Consider the following 15,608-nt stretch of genomic DNA (forward strand, 5'->3'; position numbering starts at 1 on the left):
CAGCGACGTTTTGCCAATGTTTATATTGATTAAAATTGCATGATGTTAGTTTTAGGTTAAAGGGGGTTTCCATCAAATGGAGACACGCAAAATATTTTTTTGAATAATGAAATATGTGGAATGGAAAAGAATGACTTAGAGATGCAGGTGTCTTGACACTAAACCAATTCAATTATATTTCTAATAGTTTGTAGGAAGAAGGCGGGAGGAAGGCAACGAATTTTCAAAGATTACTTTGTGTCTATATATATATTTTTTGCTTTCGTGTTTTTTTTGTTGTATATCATTCCTTCTGCATGGCTTCACCTCATTAGGTTCTGACGGGATAAGGATGAGTCCTCATGGGTTTTTTATTTTTAAATTTTTTGTTCAGAATATAAGAAAATAGGAGATGCTTGAATCTATTCTGGGGTTGTGAAATTTGGAACTAACTAGGGTGTCAAAGTTTTCGAGCAGCCTCGTCATTGATCCCGAGTCGAGTTGGAGTTACAGGTCGAGATATATATCACTAGAACGGAAATTTTGCGCTGATTTCAAATCTGTGTTCGAATTTTGCTGAACGATCTTGTGTAAAACGTTATTCGCGTTTTTGTGGCTTCCCTGTGCAAAAATGAGCATTTTCAAGACCCCCAAAAGTAACGTTTTTCTTATTTTTTTCAAATTTTTTTGTGTTGTACGTGTATTTCCACTTATGTAAATTGTGTTGTTTGTGTTGGAACTTTAGAAAATTTTCAGACAATCTTTTTGTAGATGCGTCATTTTTGAAAATTTAAGAGACTCCACAAAAAATTTTCTGAAAATAAATTCTGAAATCAAACTATGACAAAATCATCTTTACACAAACGTACAAAACAAAAAAATTCGAGAAAAATATGAAAAACGTTAATTTTGGGAGTTTTGAAAAGCTCATTTTTGCACTGAGAAGCCACAAAAACGCGAATAACTTTTTTCAGGAGATCGTCCAGCAAAAACAGAATGCAGATTTGAAATCAGCTCAAAATTTCCGTTCGAGTGATATATTTCTCGACCTTTAACTCCATCTTGACTCGGGATCAATGACGAGGCTGCTCGAAAACTTTGACACTGAACGGTATTGTATCTCAGTCAATTTTGTTCTGAGCATAAATTTGAAAACAGATTCAGAATCCTCACGTCTTCAGCTTTTTGGTAATATAAATTTTACTTGAGTTTAACCAAAATTTGAGAAAAAATAACCTTTAATCCCATTCCGACCTGTGCCAAAATGCGTGCTATATTGCATGCCAATTTTTTTGTCAAAATTTATTTCAAAAAAGTTAAATTTTGCATTATTTAAAAGCTAAAATTGTGAGGATTTTGAATCTATTTTCAAAACTTTTCTAGGATCAAAATGGACCGAGATACGACACTTTGATTCCTGAAGCTCGAATCGAATTTCTGAGTGAAAAAGTTACTTCCATTAAGAGCTCTGTATCTCCGCTAATTTTGGCTCTAAAAGAAATTTGAAAACAGATTCAGAATCCTCACGTCTTCAGCTTTCCAACAATACCAATTATTTTTTATATTCCAGTAGAGCAGCTAATCTACGAGCTCACCAAAGAGGAGCGTGGCTCCGAAGGTATAGACAACATACCTCTGACTAGGGAAGGTTGTGGAGTCACCATGGAGTTATAACACGTGACCTCTATCATTGGAAAGCGGAGAAAACGCCGATTCCAAATATATATTCAGTTTCAGTCTTCAAAGTCTGGTATTCAAGAAAAATGAGGTCAAAAATCTGAAAAATGACAAATTATTACCTTTCTGACACGCAAATTTTTTTGAGTTTTTTGCATTTTTCTCGTGTGAAAACCAATCTTTGACCTCATTTTCCTCTAATAGCAAAAACTGAATATACATTTGGAATCAGCGTTTTCTCAGTTTTCCAACAATATAGGTCTTGTCCCATATCTTCACACTGGCTTCATGTCCTTCTCTAGTGAATTGGAGTTGTTTTTGTTTTCAAAAACCGCGTCTCCCTAACAAATATCTCAAAAAACACAATTTTCAACTATTTTCAACCCCAAAAACCCTAATTTCCCATAATTTTCCACCAATTTCAAAAAATGCACTTTTGGCCGAGTGGTCCTGGCGAGGGCTGGGGAGGAAAGCATCGAAGGTTCGACCCCCACCGGTGGCAAACTTTTTTTGCTTTTTTTTTCTTTCCCGTTTTTTTCGGTTACAGAATCAATTTTTCCTCTGAACACATTATACCCATAACTCACTTAGCCTTCTGACCTTTTCCTAGTAAACTTTGATCTCCTTTTCCATTTTCCAAGTATTCTACTTCCCCTAATTACATGTCTACTCAGAATCAAGCTGGAAAAATATCATCTGTCCGTTGTTTTACTGGTTTTTGGTTGGTAATCACTTTTCAGACATCAATTAATTAATAATTACATAGAATTCAAAATAATTAGGACGTCATCGATGCGGAGCATTCATGGAGCACACCCAATTGTAAAGGGGGATCGAGAGGAATGCGGCGATGTTGGTTCCCAGCGAGTTGCCCATCGACGCAGCGGATAACGAGTACTCACGGACATCCGGACTCACCTGCAACACAATTTCTTAGTTTTTGAATTCAGGGGGGAAAGTGCGCCCTAACGTACCTTCTTATGAATCTTATTGTAGGTGTTGACATAGGCAGAGCCTCCTAGGAGCCCCTCGAATACAATGAGCACAAAAATTAAAATAATTGTTGGGGTAAACCAGTAGACTGCTTCAAAGAAGAAAAATATCATATTGGCACACTGAAGAACCGGAAGACACCATATCATCCATAACGGCATTTCGAAGAATTTCACGGATGACCTGGACAAAAACACGCCGAGTTGATACAACACCTGGTACCATCTATATTGACTGGAAAGAGGGAGATTCAGGCCTTGAGAGCAGTTGAATATGATAAGCTCGGTGAGCCCTTGGTTTATCATGTACTCTGCACAGTATACTGTAGCTAGGGGGATCATGAGGTAGAGCAGGGGACCGATGAGTTTCAGACGGTCGAGAGGGCTTAGTTCCCGTTGTGGCACTTTTTTGGTGTTCATCACGTCGCCACGGGCTTCGGCGGCTTCCTGGAAGAAAATTATTTTTCAATTAATTGCAAAAGTTTAAAAGAGTATAATTTTAAAGAGTGATGCTCAAAAGTTTCAAAAGTAAGCTAGTTTTGTAGATCAGAAATAGGGCTACATTTTTGCAATTGGAAATTTTTTGATAGCACTTCACGCTTTTGAGATACGTGGTGTGAAAGATAGGCGGCAGAGGTGAGAGACGCAGAGAAACCAGAGCTGCCGACTTCTCTGCGTCTCTACCTACTCCTTCCTCTCGCTCGGTAGCGCCTCCAACTTTGCGCCCCGATATCTCAAAATCGTGAACTGCTATCAAAAAACTTCCAACTAGAAAAATGTAGAACTATTTTCGATCTACAAAACTAGCCTACTTTCAACATTTTTGGACACCAAATAACAAAGTTACACCACTTCAACGTTCACCAATTTTACCACTTGGAAGAGGTCACTGACAAAAAAATTTATTTCATTTTTCAAAAAAAAGTGAAAATTGCATAAGTTAAAACAAGAGTTTCCATCTAGAAATGAGAAATTAATATTATTATTATTATTAAATTGAAAGAAAAAGAAAAATTCTTGAAAAAATTACCAAAGTTCGAAAGAGTATAACTTTATAGTGTGATGTCCAGCAATATCGAAATTAAACTAGTTTTGTAGATCAAAAATAGGGCTACATTTTTGTAATTGGAAATTTTTTGATAGCATTTCACGCTTTTGAGATACGTGGTGTGAAAGATGGGCGCGGCGAAGGCGAGAGACTCAGAGAAACGAGGGCGCCTGACTTCTCTGCGTCTCTCCTCCCTCACTCTCTTGTGGGGGAGAGTGCCAACTTTGACCCCCAATATCTCGAAGCCAAGAAGAGCTATCAAAAAATTGACAACTAATAAAATGTGTAAAATTTTGTGCTCTAAATTTTTGTAGTTGACAACTTTTTGATAGCTGTTCAAATATTTGAGAAAAGAGTGTTCCAAAAAAAACCAAAACTCACGAAAACATCCTTATCGTAATTCTCCGGTATGATCCATGTTTTTGGATGGAACGTTGGTGAATACACTGTCTCTGGAATAGTCAACAGAATAAAGTATGCGGCTGCAAAGAGAACTGGAATGAACAGTTGAGCGAGTAGAGTGTTCGACGGGGAAAGTCCAGCCTGAGTGATGAATGCGTAGGAGAAGGATCCGATGAGACCGGCGCCGCCAGTTCCTGATGACCAGGAAGCGATGGTTTCTCTGAAGGTCACAATTATGAGATGAGGAAGTTATACATTTTTGTTATCAATGAGAGATATACGCCGTCTTTTTAAATTTCCTTAGCGAGACACACTTGGATTGCCGCAAATTATCGATAAGACACTTGCAATGTATTTTATATGGTTAGAAAGCTGAAATCATAAGAATCCTGAATATATTTTCAAAATCGGTGTCGGACAAGAATCCGCCGAGATATACGCTCTCCGCCCAAAACCTCCAAATGTTTGAAGCTGTGTATCTCGATCAGTTTTTGCACTGGCAAAAAATTGAAAACATTTTCAAAATTTGCATAGTTTCGGCTTTTTAAGTATATAATTTTTATTTTCATCAGATCAAAAATGACAAAGTGGCGACATTTCAAACTCGGGGCTCTTCTATTTGACCTTTCCTACAGCGCGTATGCAAGCTATTGACCTTAATTTCACATGAATTAGTTTTTTTTTTCAATTATGAAATTTATATGAGCAGATAGAAAATTTAATGAGAATTTTGAATCTGTTTTCGAAGTTATTGTAGAACAAAAACTGATCGAGATACAGACGTTTTAGTCTGTCACTACCGGGGGGAATCAATACCAAAATTTACAAAAAGTTCAGATAGCTGTATCTCGGCTCCTTTTGGTTCAAATCAAAATTTTTAAACATTTTCAGAACCGTCATGATTTCAGCTTTTTATTCATATAACATTCATTTTTGGTACGCTAAAAATAATGTAGTTATTACACCCAAAACCAAGGTACTTCAGATTTGCTTGACCACTAACTCAAGTAGCTGCCAAAACGTTGTCAGCTCCTACTATCTCGAATTCCCATTATTTTCAAATAAAATTTATTTTTCTGAATGCTGAAAAAATAAGGATTTTGAATCTGATTTCAATATTTTTGTAACATAAAAACTCGCCGAGAAACAAGCGTTTTAGTCTAGCAGCTCCGGATGATTCAGTACAAAAACTTACTAACAACTCGGATAGCTAGCTGTATCTCGGTCTGCTCAGGTCCAAATCTAAATTTGTCAACGTTTTCAGATTCCTCATGATTTCAGCTGTTTATTCATATAAATTTCGTTTTGAGTTGTCTTAAACCAGAAATGTTCCGGCTCCCACAACCCGGAGCAATTTTTCTTATCTAGTACTACCGGCCACACCTCGATAAAAAGACACTTTCACTTTTTAATCCGCTTTTAATTGAAAACTCACGGAACATAATGTGCCGCCATTGCCAAAAACGTGATCTCCCCAATTCCCTGTCCCAGTGATGCCATGCACACTCCAGCAAGGGACATTGCTATATTTCCAGAATACGCCACGACAAAATATGAGGCGGCTTGCAGAATGAAGACGAGGATGGCACGGAATCTAGAATATTGATTTCTAAGTTGAAAAAAATCTAAACTTATGTACCCAAAAGGAAATCGATGCATAAAAAATGGAAAAGTGGTTTGAACCACCAAGGCGGGAAGGTTATCCGCCAGGAGTACCGCACCCGCAGATATCGAATTACAGTGTCGGCTATCCAGACTTGTCTGAAACAAATTAAAGATATTTTTTTGATAAAACCTATCTGGAACTCAAAACCTCACAGGTACTAGTGGTATTCGTGCTCGTCGTCCCCTTCTGATTGTCCAAAATGTCCTCGGCAGCCGATAGCATAATCACATACCCGTAATTGTTGCATAACCCGAGGAGCCTCAAAATTATTGAATTAAGATTTCTTGATTTTGTAGTTGACAACTTTTTGATAACTCTTTTAGTTTATGAGATTTTTGAAAAAATTGCAAAAGTTTGAAAGAGTATAACTTTATAGGGTGATGTCCAAAAATTTTAAAATTAAACTAGTTTTGTAGATCGAAAATAGGGCTACATTTTTGTAATTGGAAATTTTTTGATAGCATTTCACACTTTTGAGATACGTGGTGTCAAAGATGGACGTTTCAAGCAGGCGGAGAGGAGAGACGCAGATAAACGAGGGTGTCTCATTTCTCTGCGTCTCTTGTTTCGGGGCCCGAAGTTCAGAACGTTATATCTCCAAGCCTAGCAGAGTTATCAAAAAGTTGTCAACTAATAAAATGTGTAAAATTTTGTGCTCTACATTTTAGTAGTTGATAACTTTTTGATAGCTCTTCACGCTTGTGAGATATGCGCCTTTAAAATGGGCAGGGGGCTCAGAGAAACAAGAGTGTCTGATATCTCTGCGTCTCTGGTTGATTTTTTGAAAATAACTCACCAAAACGCCACAATATCTCGAGCGTTGGTCCAGTTGACCATTTTTGATCAAAGTGGAGACAGACGCTTATGAGAAAAGAGAAGGAAGCGAAATGAAACAGGACAAACCGGCTTATCAGTAGTGCGTACAGCAGCAGCCAGCAGCACATGGCATTTGGTAAGTGTTATCATGGAAAATTAGAAAATAATTGAGTGGCAGAGACAATTAATTGTTTAATCAAAAAAAAAGTTACGGAGAAGGTTTTTGAAAGTGGACACAGACACCGAATTCCGGACACAGGTAGGGAGGAGATGGGTGTAGAATGTGAACTGTGAAGTTGCCGTTTTAGGTTGGTACCGGGTTATACAGTACCGGCCAAAATGATATCTCTTTTTACCTTTTTTCTTAGTTAGAGTCATTTTAAGACGATTGCACTATTTTGCACTGAAAATGGGTCGATTTGAGGGAGACCTTTTCGATATGTAACTCTCTATGGAGTGTCCGTACAAAAAAGTTGTCAACTACAAAAATAAAGCTCTTTTTTTGATCTGTATGACTCATTAAAAATCTACTTGAGGGGACAATAAGTATTACCATGACACACTCTCAAAGTCGGACCTTTTCAACTGAAAAAGGCAAAACTTAATATACTTTTGAGCGGTACTGTATATGACTGGAAAGCTGAAATAATGAGGATTCTGAATTTGTCTATAAATTTTGACAAAGACTCTAGCTGCTCGAGATACAAGCCTTAGAAATTTTGTACACAGAGACTACCCGACTGGAAGTGGTGGACCTGGCCGTTATAGGTGTAGTATCAAAAAATAAAGTATATGCTTAAAAATCTGAAATTATGAGGATTCTGAACCAATGTTTAAATTTCGAAAAGGATTTCATCTGACCGAGATACCAGGCTTTGAAACATGGACACTGTATGTACAAAGACTAAAAATGGTGAACCGGGTTTGACGCATTTTCAGCGATGGTACCAGAAATTAAGTTACATGACTGGAAAGCTGAAAATGTGAGGATTCTGAATCTTGGGAGTTACTGATATAGTATCTAAAAAGAAGTCATGTCCTTTCAAAATAGTTTCTATACAAAAGTTTGTCGTCTAAATATTGAAAAGGGTTGCATTTGACAAAAAGTACCTATTCACATTTCACAATAGACCATTCTCACTCTTTGTCACACTCGACAAAGGTTTCCAGACAAAATTTACATTTTTCGAAAGCTGAAATCATGTGGATTCAGAATTTATATTCAAAACTTGAATCCAATTTCAGCATAAAAAGTTACAGCATTTTCGAACCCGTACTCTTCCCAAAACCCGCTAGTTGAAATATGTGAAGATGATGACTATCTCGTAAGCCATAAACTGAATTTTCATTATTACAGTATACTGCTCCGGTATAGTGTGAGTGTACTGTATAGTCATCATATCCCAGAAGACCGATAAAGAGTGTACAGTATACCCAATACAGTATACTCAAGTCACAACTGGATACCCAATGACAACAAGACCTCAGATTCTGTTTTATGGCTTCCCAGAACCAAAGGGGGCGGGGCTAGAAGGTATCGTGTCCAACCGATCCTCCATCTATTCATTCGTCTTCATTCGACAGTCCTCATCACGTCGTCTATCTATTCCTCTCTACCAGAATGTCCTTCACCATCCGAGTTATTCTCTTCCTCTATTCCCTCTATTCATTGGCCTCTGCCACTGGACATCTCCGTCTTGAACTGACTGCTTCCACCAACTGTAACCTCCGTCTTCTCACTGATTCCAGTGACGAGACACTCCAGTTGCTTATCGGAGAGAAACGGATCACAAGCTTCCATCCTCGAGGGCTCATCAGAGACACAATTCGTGTTGGATTCTCCATTCCCAATGGAAAAACCACAGCGTTCGAGTTCTCCATGAAGAATTCCGGTCAACCACAACTTCCGAATGTTTTCGAGGATGCCGGAGTCGTTGTGTTGATCCAATCAATCTATGAGTGTAATCGAGGATTCCATGGACTGACTTGTGAATTCGTTGGGACTTCTAGTACTTCAGGCACTTCTAGTACCATTACTACAACTACCACAACTACAGTAACCACCACTACCGAGATGAAGAAGGAGACTCCATCATCTACTATCACTCTTCCAATCAAGTCATCCGGAGACTATGACAAGTAAGTTCACTTGTTTTTTAGTAATAATAATTACCTATTTGTTTTCAGCACCATCATCATCATCCTCATCATCCTCATCGCCACTCTCACCATCCTCATCATCGTCTTCGGAACCCTTCTGATCACAACGTCCCGCTCTTCTCAAGAACACATCATTTACCCTGGAATTGCAATGAAGAAAGTAGAAGACTCAAAGAAGTGCAAGACTCTTTTGGAGGAAGGAATCTATGAGGATGTTGGAGAAGAGGCCAGATACACTGCTGCTCCATTCAAGGCTTCGGATTTGTAAGGAGCAATAATTTCGTGTTCATAATCATTTGTATTTTTTTTTCATTGCTTTTTAAGTCAGAATATTTGTCAATCAAAATTGATTTTCCCGAATAAAACATAAAAAATAAAGTAGCGTATTCTTCAAGTGTCTGTGGTGCCAGGGGTTTTTAAAGAACACGAGAAGTTCCGGATTCGGGTAGAATGCAACTTCCTGATGATACCGTAAAAACTGTAATAGAAGCGCCCCTCTAATAGAGGCGCCCCTCTAATAGAGGCGCACCCAAAAAGGCGGTTTGAATAATAGTGGCGCACCCTGTAATAGAGGCGCACTTTCAGAAGGAGGTTGAAAAATAGAGGCGCATGCGCCTATATTACAGTTTTTACGGTATTCTCAGATCATGTATGTAAGTAAGTAAGAAGAGAAATAATATCTGAAAATGCTCTAAAAAATCGGCAACTACAAAAATGAAAATCTGGAAGTTAAAAATTTATTGAGTATGAGTATGGAATCGTAAAAATATAAGAGAGACCAAAATTGAAAAAAATTACGCAATGAAGTCAAATATATTTGAAATTCTGAGCACTATTCTCAGAAAATGCAAATTTGATATGACTTGAAGATTTATCGGAAGTTGTTGCTCTATTTCCAGAGTTTTTCGAGACATTTTTGCGTTTTTGACACTTTTTACCGGCACATTAACAGATAACCATCCGGCCCGTAGTAGGTCATTGACATAGATCTCGCCGATATCTATATTTTGGTATATTTTTCAGCACATAACATTGCGTTTTAAGAGAGTTACGACCCGGCTTAGTTTGCAAGTACCGTAAAACCGTATTATAACGGCACCTGTATTATAAAGGTACCTAATCTATACTCAGAGTATGATTATCCCGCTGTTTTTTTCTTGGTTCTGATTAGTAGCAGCGTGCATAATAATTTCATGATCAACAAATAGAAAAAGTTTTTCCGTTCAACTTCAAAGAGTTTCTGAAACCACAGATATTCCCTGGGAGTTGAAAAATATATAAGTAAAGTTTAGTCTGCGAAATTGAAAGACACATGACTGAAATATTATGAGTAATCCCCAATTCTTTTTTTTCTCAAAAACAATTTGAAAATTGTACACAGATGATAATGCTAAACTTTTGGTATTGTTTTTTTTAAAAATATTTTTATAGTAAACCTTTGAAATTAGCAAAAAAAATCATGAAAAAGTACAAATGAATACGAACACAAAATTATTGCTCCTTACAAATCCGAAGCCTTGAATGGAGCAGCAGTGTATCTTGCCTCTTCTCCAACTTCCTCATAGATTCCTTCCTCCAAAAGAGTCTTGCACTTCTTTGAGTCTTCTACTTTCTTCATTGCAATTCCAGGGTAAATGATGTGTTCTTGAGAAGAGCGAGACGATGTGATCAGAAGGGTTCCGAAGACGATGATGAGGATGGTGAGAGTGGCGATGAGGACGACGAGGATGATGATGATGGTGCTGAAAACAAATAGGTAATTATTATTACTAAAAAAGAAGTGAACTTACTTGTCATAGTCTCCGGATGACTTGATTGGAAGAGTGATAGTAGATGATGGAGTATCCTTCTTCATCTCGGTAGTGGTGGTTACTGTAGTTGTGGTAGTTGTAGTGGTGCTACTAGAAATACCTGGAGTAGTAGAAGTCCCAACGAATTCACAAGTCAGTCCATGGAATCCTCGGTTACACTCATAGATCGATTGAATCAACACAACGACTCCGGCATCCTCGAAAACATTTGGAAGTTGGGGTTGACCGGAATTCTTCATGGAGAACTGGAAGACTTTTCCCATTTTCCCATTGGGAATGGAGAATCCAATACGAATTGTGTCTCTGATGAGCCCTCGAGGATGGAAGCTTGTGATCTGTTTCTCTCCGATAAGCAACTGGAGTGTCTCGTCACTGGAATCAGTGAGAAGACGGAGGTTACAGTTGGTGGAAGCAGTCAGTTCGAGACGGAGATGTCCAGTGGCAGAGGCTAATGAATAGAGGGAATAGAGGAAGAGAATAACTCGGATGGAGGAGGACATTCCGGTAGAGAGGAATAGATAGACGACGTGATGGGGACTGTCGAATGAAGACGAATGAATAGATGGAGGATCGGTCGGACACGATACCTTCTAGCCCCGCCCCCTTTCCAGACGCAGAGGTTCTGGGAAGCCATAAAACAGAAGCTGAGGTCTTGTTGTCATTGGGTATCCAGTTGTGACTTGAGTATACTGTATTGGGTATACTGTACACTCTTTATCGGTCCTCTGGGTTATGATGACTATACAGTATGCTTATATTATACCGAAGCAGTATACTGTAATGATGACAATTCAATTTATGGCTTACGATATAGTCAACATCTTCACATTTTTTAACTAGTGGGTTTTGGGAAGAGTACGGGTTAGAAGAAGCTGTAACTTTTTATGGTGAAATTGGATTCAAATTTTGAAAATAGATTCAGAATCCCCATGATTTCAGCTTTCGAAAAATGTAAATTTCGTCTGAAAATTCTGATTTTTTTGTTGCGGAGTGTGACAAAGAGTGAGAATGGTCTATTGTGAAGTATGAATAGGTACTTTTATGTCAAATGCTCACTTTTTCAATATTTAATGAAGTTTAAAACGCAAATTGAATCCAGATTCAGAATCACCAGGATTTCACCTTCCAGACAGTATGTATATGTGATCATTTTCTGTCTCTAGTCCATATTTTTGTAGTTTCTTGTCAGTCAGAAAACTATACGTATATCAAGAACTAAAAACTGAATGCGACTGGAATTTGGTCTGCGGGGTACCCATGGGGTTAATTATAAGTGATTTTCCTGGTCTCCGTTTACTGAAAACATTTATATTATTTTTAAGAAGCTACTCACATATATGTTTTTTCACCTAGTCAAACTTTGCTCCAGTGGCCCACAACCCATCAATCACCGAAAATTTAAGAGTTATTTCCGGAAAGGATTAGCTAACAATCTTCCATTGATCATTTCATCAGATTGTTACATTGCTCCTCCTAAAATCTATTCCAGTTTCCAGAATTTGAGATTTGAATAGCGCACTAATTTCCTTGAGCTTCCTAACCGCCTACCTGGTCATAGAACACAAACTTCACTGCAGAAAAGAAAAAAAAGTATAAAAAGAGACTTGTTATAGGTTAACCTCCACTTATAAAAATGTCCGACCGCCAATGGATAACTATCACCGACATTGCTGGACCCATCGGGTTCTCCTTGTCAATTCTCTCAAATTCCATCCTCCTCTTCCTTATATTTTCACGTAGCTCCCCTATCAAGGGTGCCTATAAGAATATGCTGATAGTTCTATGTGTCTTCACTGTGTTCTATTCATTTGTGGAGATGATGTTGAAGCCGTTGATTCATTTATATGATGACACCTTGTTCTTGATACAGAGGAAGAGATTTGACTTGTCGAAATGGATCACCAGGTTGATACCGAGTGAGTGGTACACATCAGAGTTGTCCGGAATCCGGATTCCGGAATTCCGGGTTTTTTTGGCATTCCGGATTCCGGAAAATGAACATTTTTATTCCGATTCCGGATTCCGCATTCCGGTTTTTTGAGCCTCCTTTTTTTCAAAAGTAGTTTAAAACTTTATATATCATCGAAAACACTCGAAAAAATGACTTGGCCTTGCAAATTCATTCCAAATTCCGGATTCCGAGATTCCGGAATTCCGAGTTTTTTTGTCATTCCGGTTCCGGATTCCGTATTCCGGATTTCAAAAATTTGATTCCGGTTCCGGATACCGTATTCCGGAAAATGTAAAATCTCATTCCGGTTCCGCATTCCGGATTCTGGAAATCGAAAAATGTCGTTCCGGTTCCGGATTCCGGATTCCGGAAGCTTAAAAATGACATTCCGTACAACTCTGGTACACATAACTGACTAAGGATGGTCACCGAGCTGGTCTGGAGTTATAGAACGTGGCCTATATCATTGGAAAGCTGCGAAAACGCTGATTTCAAATATATATTCAGTTTTTGCCCTCGACGTCTGGTATTCGAGAAAAATGGAGTCAAAGTTTGTGAAAGTAGAGAGTTGTTACATTTTTAGATCTAAGGCTTATAAACCTCAGGGTCCAAGTACCTTAAAACTTTGTTTATTTGAAAAACCAAGTCAAGACCTTCCAAAGTCTATTAATACCTTAAGATTTGATTGAGTTTTCAGATAGTTAGATGAATTTGAAAAAAAACGCAAAAAAATTTTTGTACAAAAAATTTCGTTGAAAAAACTTATTTTTTCAACTTTTCAGCCTAAGGCAGGCCTAGCACCAAAAACACACATTTTGTGTCTATCTGTCTGTCGGTGTGTCTGAATGTCTAGATGTTCAAAGATCCCAAAATTTGGTTTATTTTCAGAAAGTTATAAAGATTTGAAAATAGCAACAAAAGTTTTTTTCCCACTTTTCTCGAATACCAGGCCTCGATGGCAAAAACTGAATATATATATTTGAAATCAGCGTTTTCTCTGCTTTCCAATGATATAAAGCACGTCTCATAACTCCAAACTGACTCGGTGACCTTCCCTAGTGAGCCTCCTCTAATAAAAACTTCTAGCTACCTACTGCTGGTGCTATGCCATGAGTTTCTGCCTGTTCGCCCTACAATTCTTGTACAGATACGTAGCGGTTTGCAAGTGAGTTATTGTCTCCGGGACCCTCTCTCTCTTTCACTTTTTCTTTTCCAGACCCCAATACGTCACCTATTTCACGGGCGGTTACTTCTACTACTGGTTGGCACTCATCCTGTCACTTGCCACTAGCTGGGGACTCACTGCCGCTTTCATGTTCCCCCAGACAAATCGAACCACAGAAAGTTTTCTATTTGTTATCAAGAACTCGTATGATTTGGATCCGTATTGGACGGATTACGTGGCGTATAAATATGTGAGTGGAGAGGGATCGCTGGGTAGACGAGGATAGGGAAAGTTAGACCACCAAGGTTTTGTAAGGAGCTATCTACAATTGTTGAGTGATTGGGGAATAGAAAAAATGGAAATTACGAGAAAAAAGGTTTAGTGTTGCAAGGAACCAGAGTTATTGCTATGGATTTTGTCTTTTTTGAGGTTAAAACACCATATTCCCACAAAAATCTTGAATTTTCCATAATTTTCAAAAAGTTCAGTGTAGGCCGAGTGGTTAAGGTAGACAATAACCAATTCACCCTAAGGTACCAGGGTTCAATTCCACATGGGGTCAAAACTTTTTTAATTTTTTTAATGGAGGTTTTAAGAGGTCAGAAATCCGAAAAACTTTGTTAACTCAGATATAGGATCCCGGTAAACCTAAAAACCCTCACTTTTTTTTGCAAAACCACGAGTTTCATTTAAAATTAACAATATGAATGAACCCACAAAAGCACCAAAAAAGACTTGCCGATATGGAAGTGTTTTTTAAAAACTGGACTTGGTGGCCGTAGATGCAAAAGTTAGGCCACCATCTATTCTTTCAGTTCGACACCGACGAGAATCATGTCCGATGGGTGAATGTGCTCAGCATGTTTGGCGTCTTACAGCACGGTCTTGTTATAGTGAGTGCACAAAAGAAGTTAGGTCACCAGCCATATAATTTTTTTTTCAGAGTCTCAGCTTCGGGACCTTATTCTACTGTGGCTTCCAAACCTATGTCAACATTCAGAAAAATACTGGAATGTCCAGTAGAACAAGAAGCTTACAACTGCAACTTTTCCGAGCGCTAGTTGCTCAGACCTGCCTGCCAATGTTCATGATGTACATCCCAATCGGATTCATGTTCTCCTGCCCGTATTTTGACTTACAACTCGGCGCGATCACTAATTATCAGACAGTTATGGCGCAACTCTATCCTGGCATTGATCCATTCGTTGTGCTTTTTTTGATAGATTCGTATAGACGAACTATTTGCAGTGAGTTCACTTGAATGAGATCCGAAAAATATAAAATTTCAGGTTTCATATGTTCAGGAAATACGATAAAAAGTGGGATGCCGTCTCAGGTGGAATTTTCAACAACAACGGTGAAAGTGAAGCCATCGGTCTCGTCGAACGCATTGATATCGGTTGACTAAATTATTTTTGAGTGCGGTGGAGCGCAATCCCCAAACATATTGAACCAGTCGGTTCACGTCGCCTAACGGCGACTAAACCTCCTTTTCAACTCCACCCTTCTAGGTGTTACAGCGCCTGCGGCGCTTCTCACATGGTACAAACAATCGGGGTATCAGAATTCTCTTTCTCTTCTGGTCCTGTAACTTTTCTTCGATTGTTGGTAGTTTTTATTAGCTGAGCAACCCGTTCCAGAGAGAACAATTTAAACACTCCTACTTTTCTGAAAATATTTCGACAAATTACTGTAGTAGAACAGGGACTTGGTAACTCTATTTTCCCCTCATCAAAAGGCAGGTGATCCTCGAAATATAAGGTTTCAACTTTTGATTGATCGGCGGCAATGCCGCCGCCCTCCTCTGAATATGGCAAATATGGCAAACTAAGGCCATATTTAAACAAATTCTTATTCTAGAATTTGCTTCTTTTTTGAAGGTAACAGAGCTACGACAAAGTTCCTCATTCAGAAATCACGGGTCTCAGAATTAACTGTACT

At 38.4% G+C, this 15,608-nt stretch overlaps 3 protein-coding genes across 3 annotated transcripts; 1 reads left to right on the forward strand and 2 right to left on the reverse strand.

The window, feature by feature from the left end:
• Window positions 1-2,442: 2,442 nt before the first annotated feature.
• On the reverse strand, window positions 2,443-5,986 carry GCK72_016680 (uncharacterized protein; the record flags this gene model as incomplete). The annotated part of the gene is made up of 6 exons (XM_003092883.2): window positions 2,443-2,574; window positions 2,631-3,095; window positions 4,078-4,318; window positions 5,534-5,692; window positions 5,738-5,859; window positions 5,912-5,986. 6 exons carry the CDS (start codon window positions 5,984-5,986, stop codon window positions 2,443-2,445), a joined length of 1,194 nt encoding a protein of 397 aa, XP_003092931.2.
• Window positions 5,987-8,753: 2,767 nt separating this feature from the next.
• GCK72_016681 (uncharacterized protein) lies at window positions 8,754-11,051 on the reverse strand (the record flags this gene model as incomplete). The annotated part of the gene is made up of 3 exons (XM_003092900.2): window positions 8,754-8,880; window positions 10,246-10,482; window positions 10,531-11,051. The coding sequence occupies 3 exons, from the start codon at window positions 11,049-11,051 to the stop codon at window positions 8,754-8,756; spliced, it is 885 nt and encodes a 294-aa protein (XP_003092948.2).
• A 1,133-nt stretch (window positions 11,052-12,184) lies between these two features.
• GCK72_016682 (uncharacterized protein) lies at window positions 12,185-15,075 on the forward strand (the record flags this gene model as incomplete). The annotated part of the gene is made up of 6 exons (XM_053731630.1): window positions 12,185-12,467; window positions 13,589-13,667; window positions 13,719-13,917; window positions 14,483-14,560; window positions 14,611-14,914; window positions 14,972-15,075. The coding sequence occupies 6 exons, from the start codon at window positions 12,185-12,187 to the stop codon at window positions 15,073-15,075; spliced, it is 1,047 nt and encodes a 348-aa protein (XP_053580543.1).
• Window positions 15,076-15,608: the final 533 nt, after the last annotated feature.

Source organism: Caenorhabditis remanei, chromosome V (genome assembly GCF_010183535.1).
Source record: "Caenorhabditis remanei strain PX506 chromosome V, whole genome shotgun sequence".
NCBI classification, from domain to species: Eukaryota; Metazoa; Nematoda; class Chromadorea; order Rhabditida; family Rhabditidae; genus Caenorhabditis; species Caenorhabditis remanei.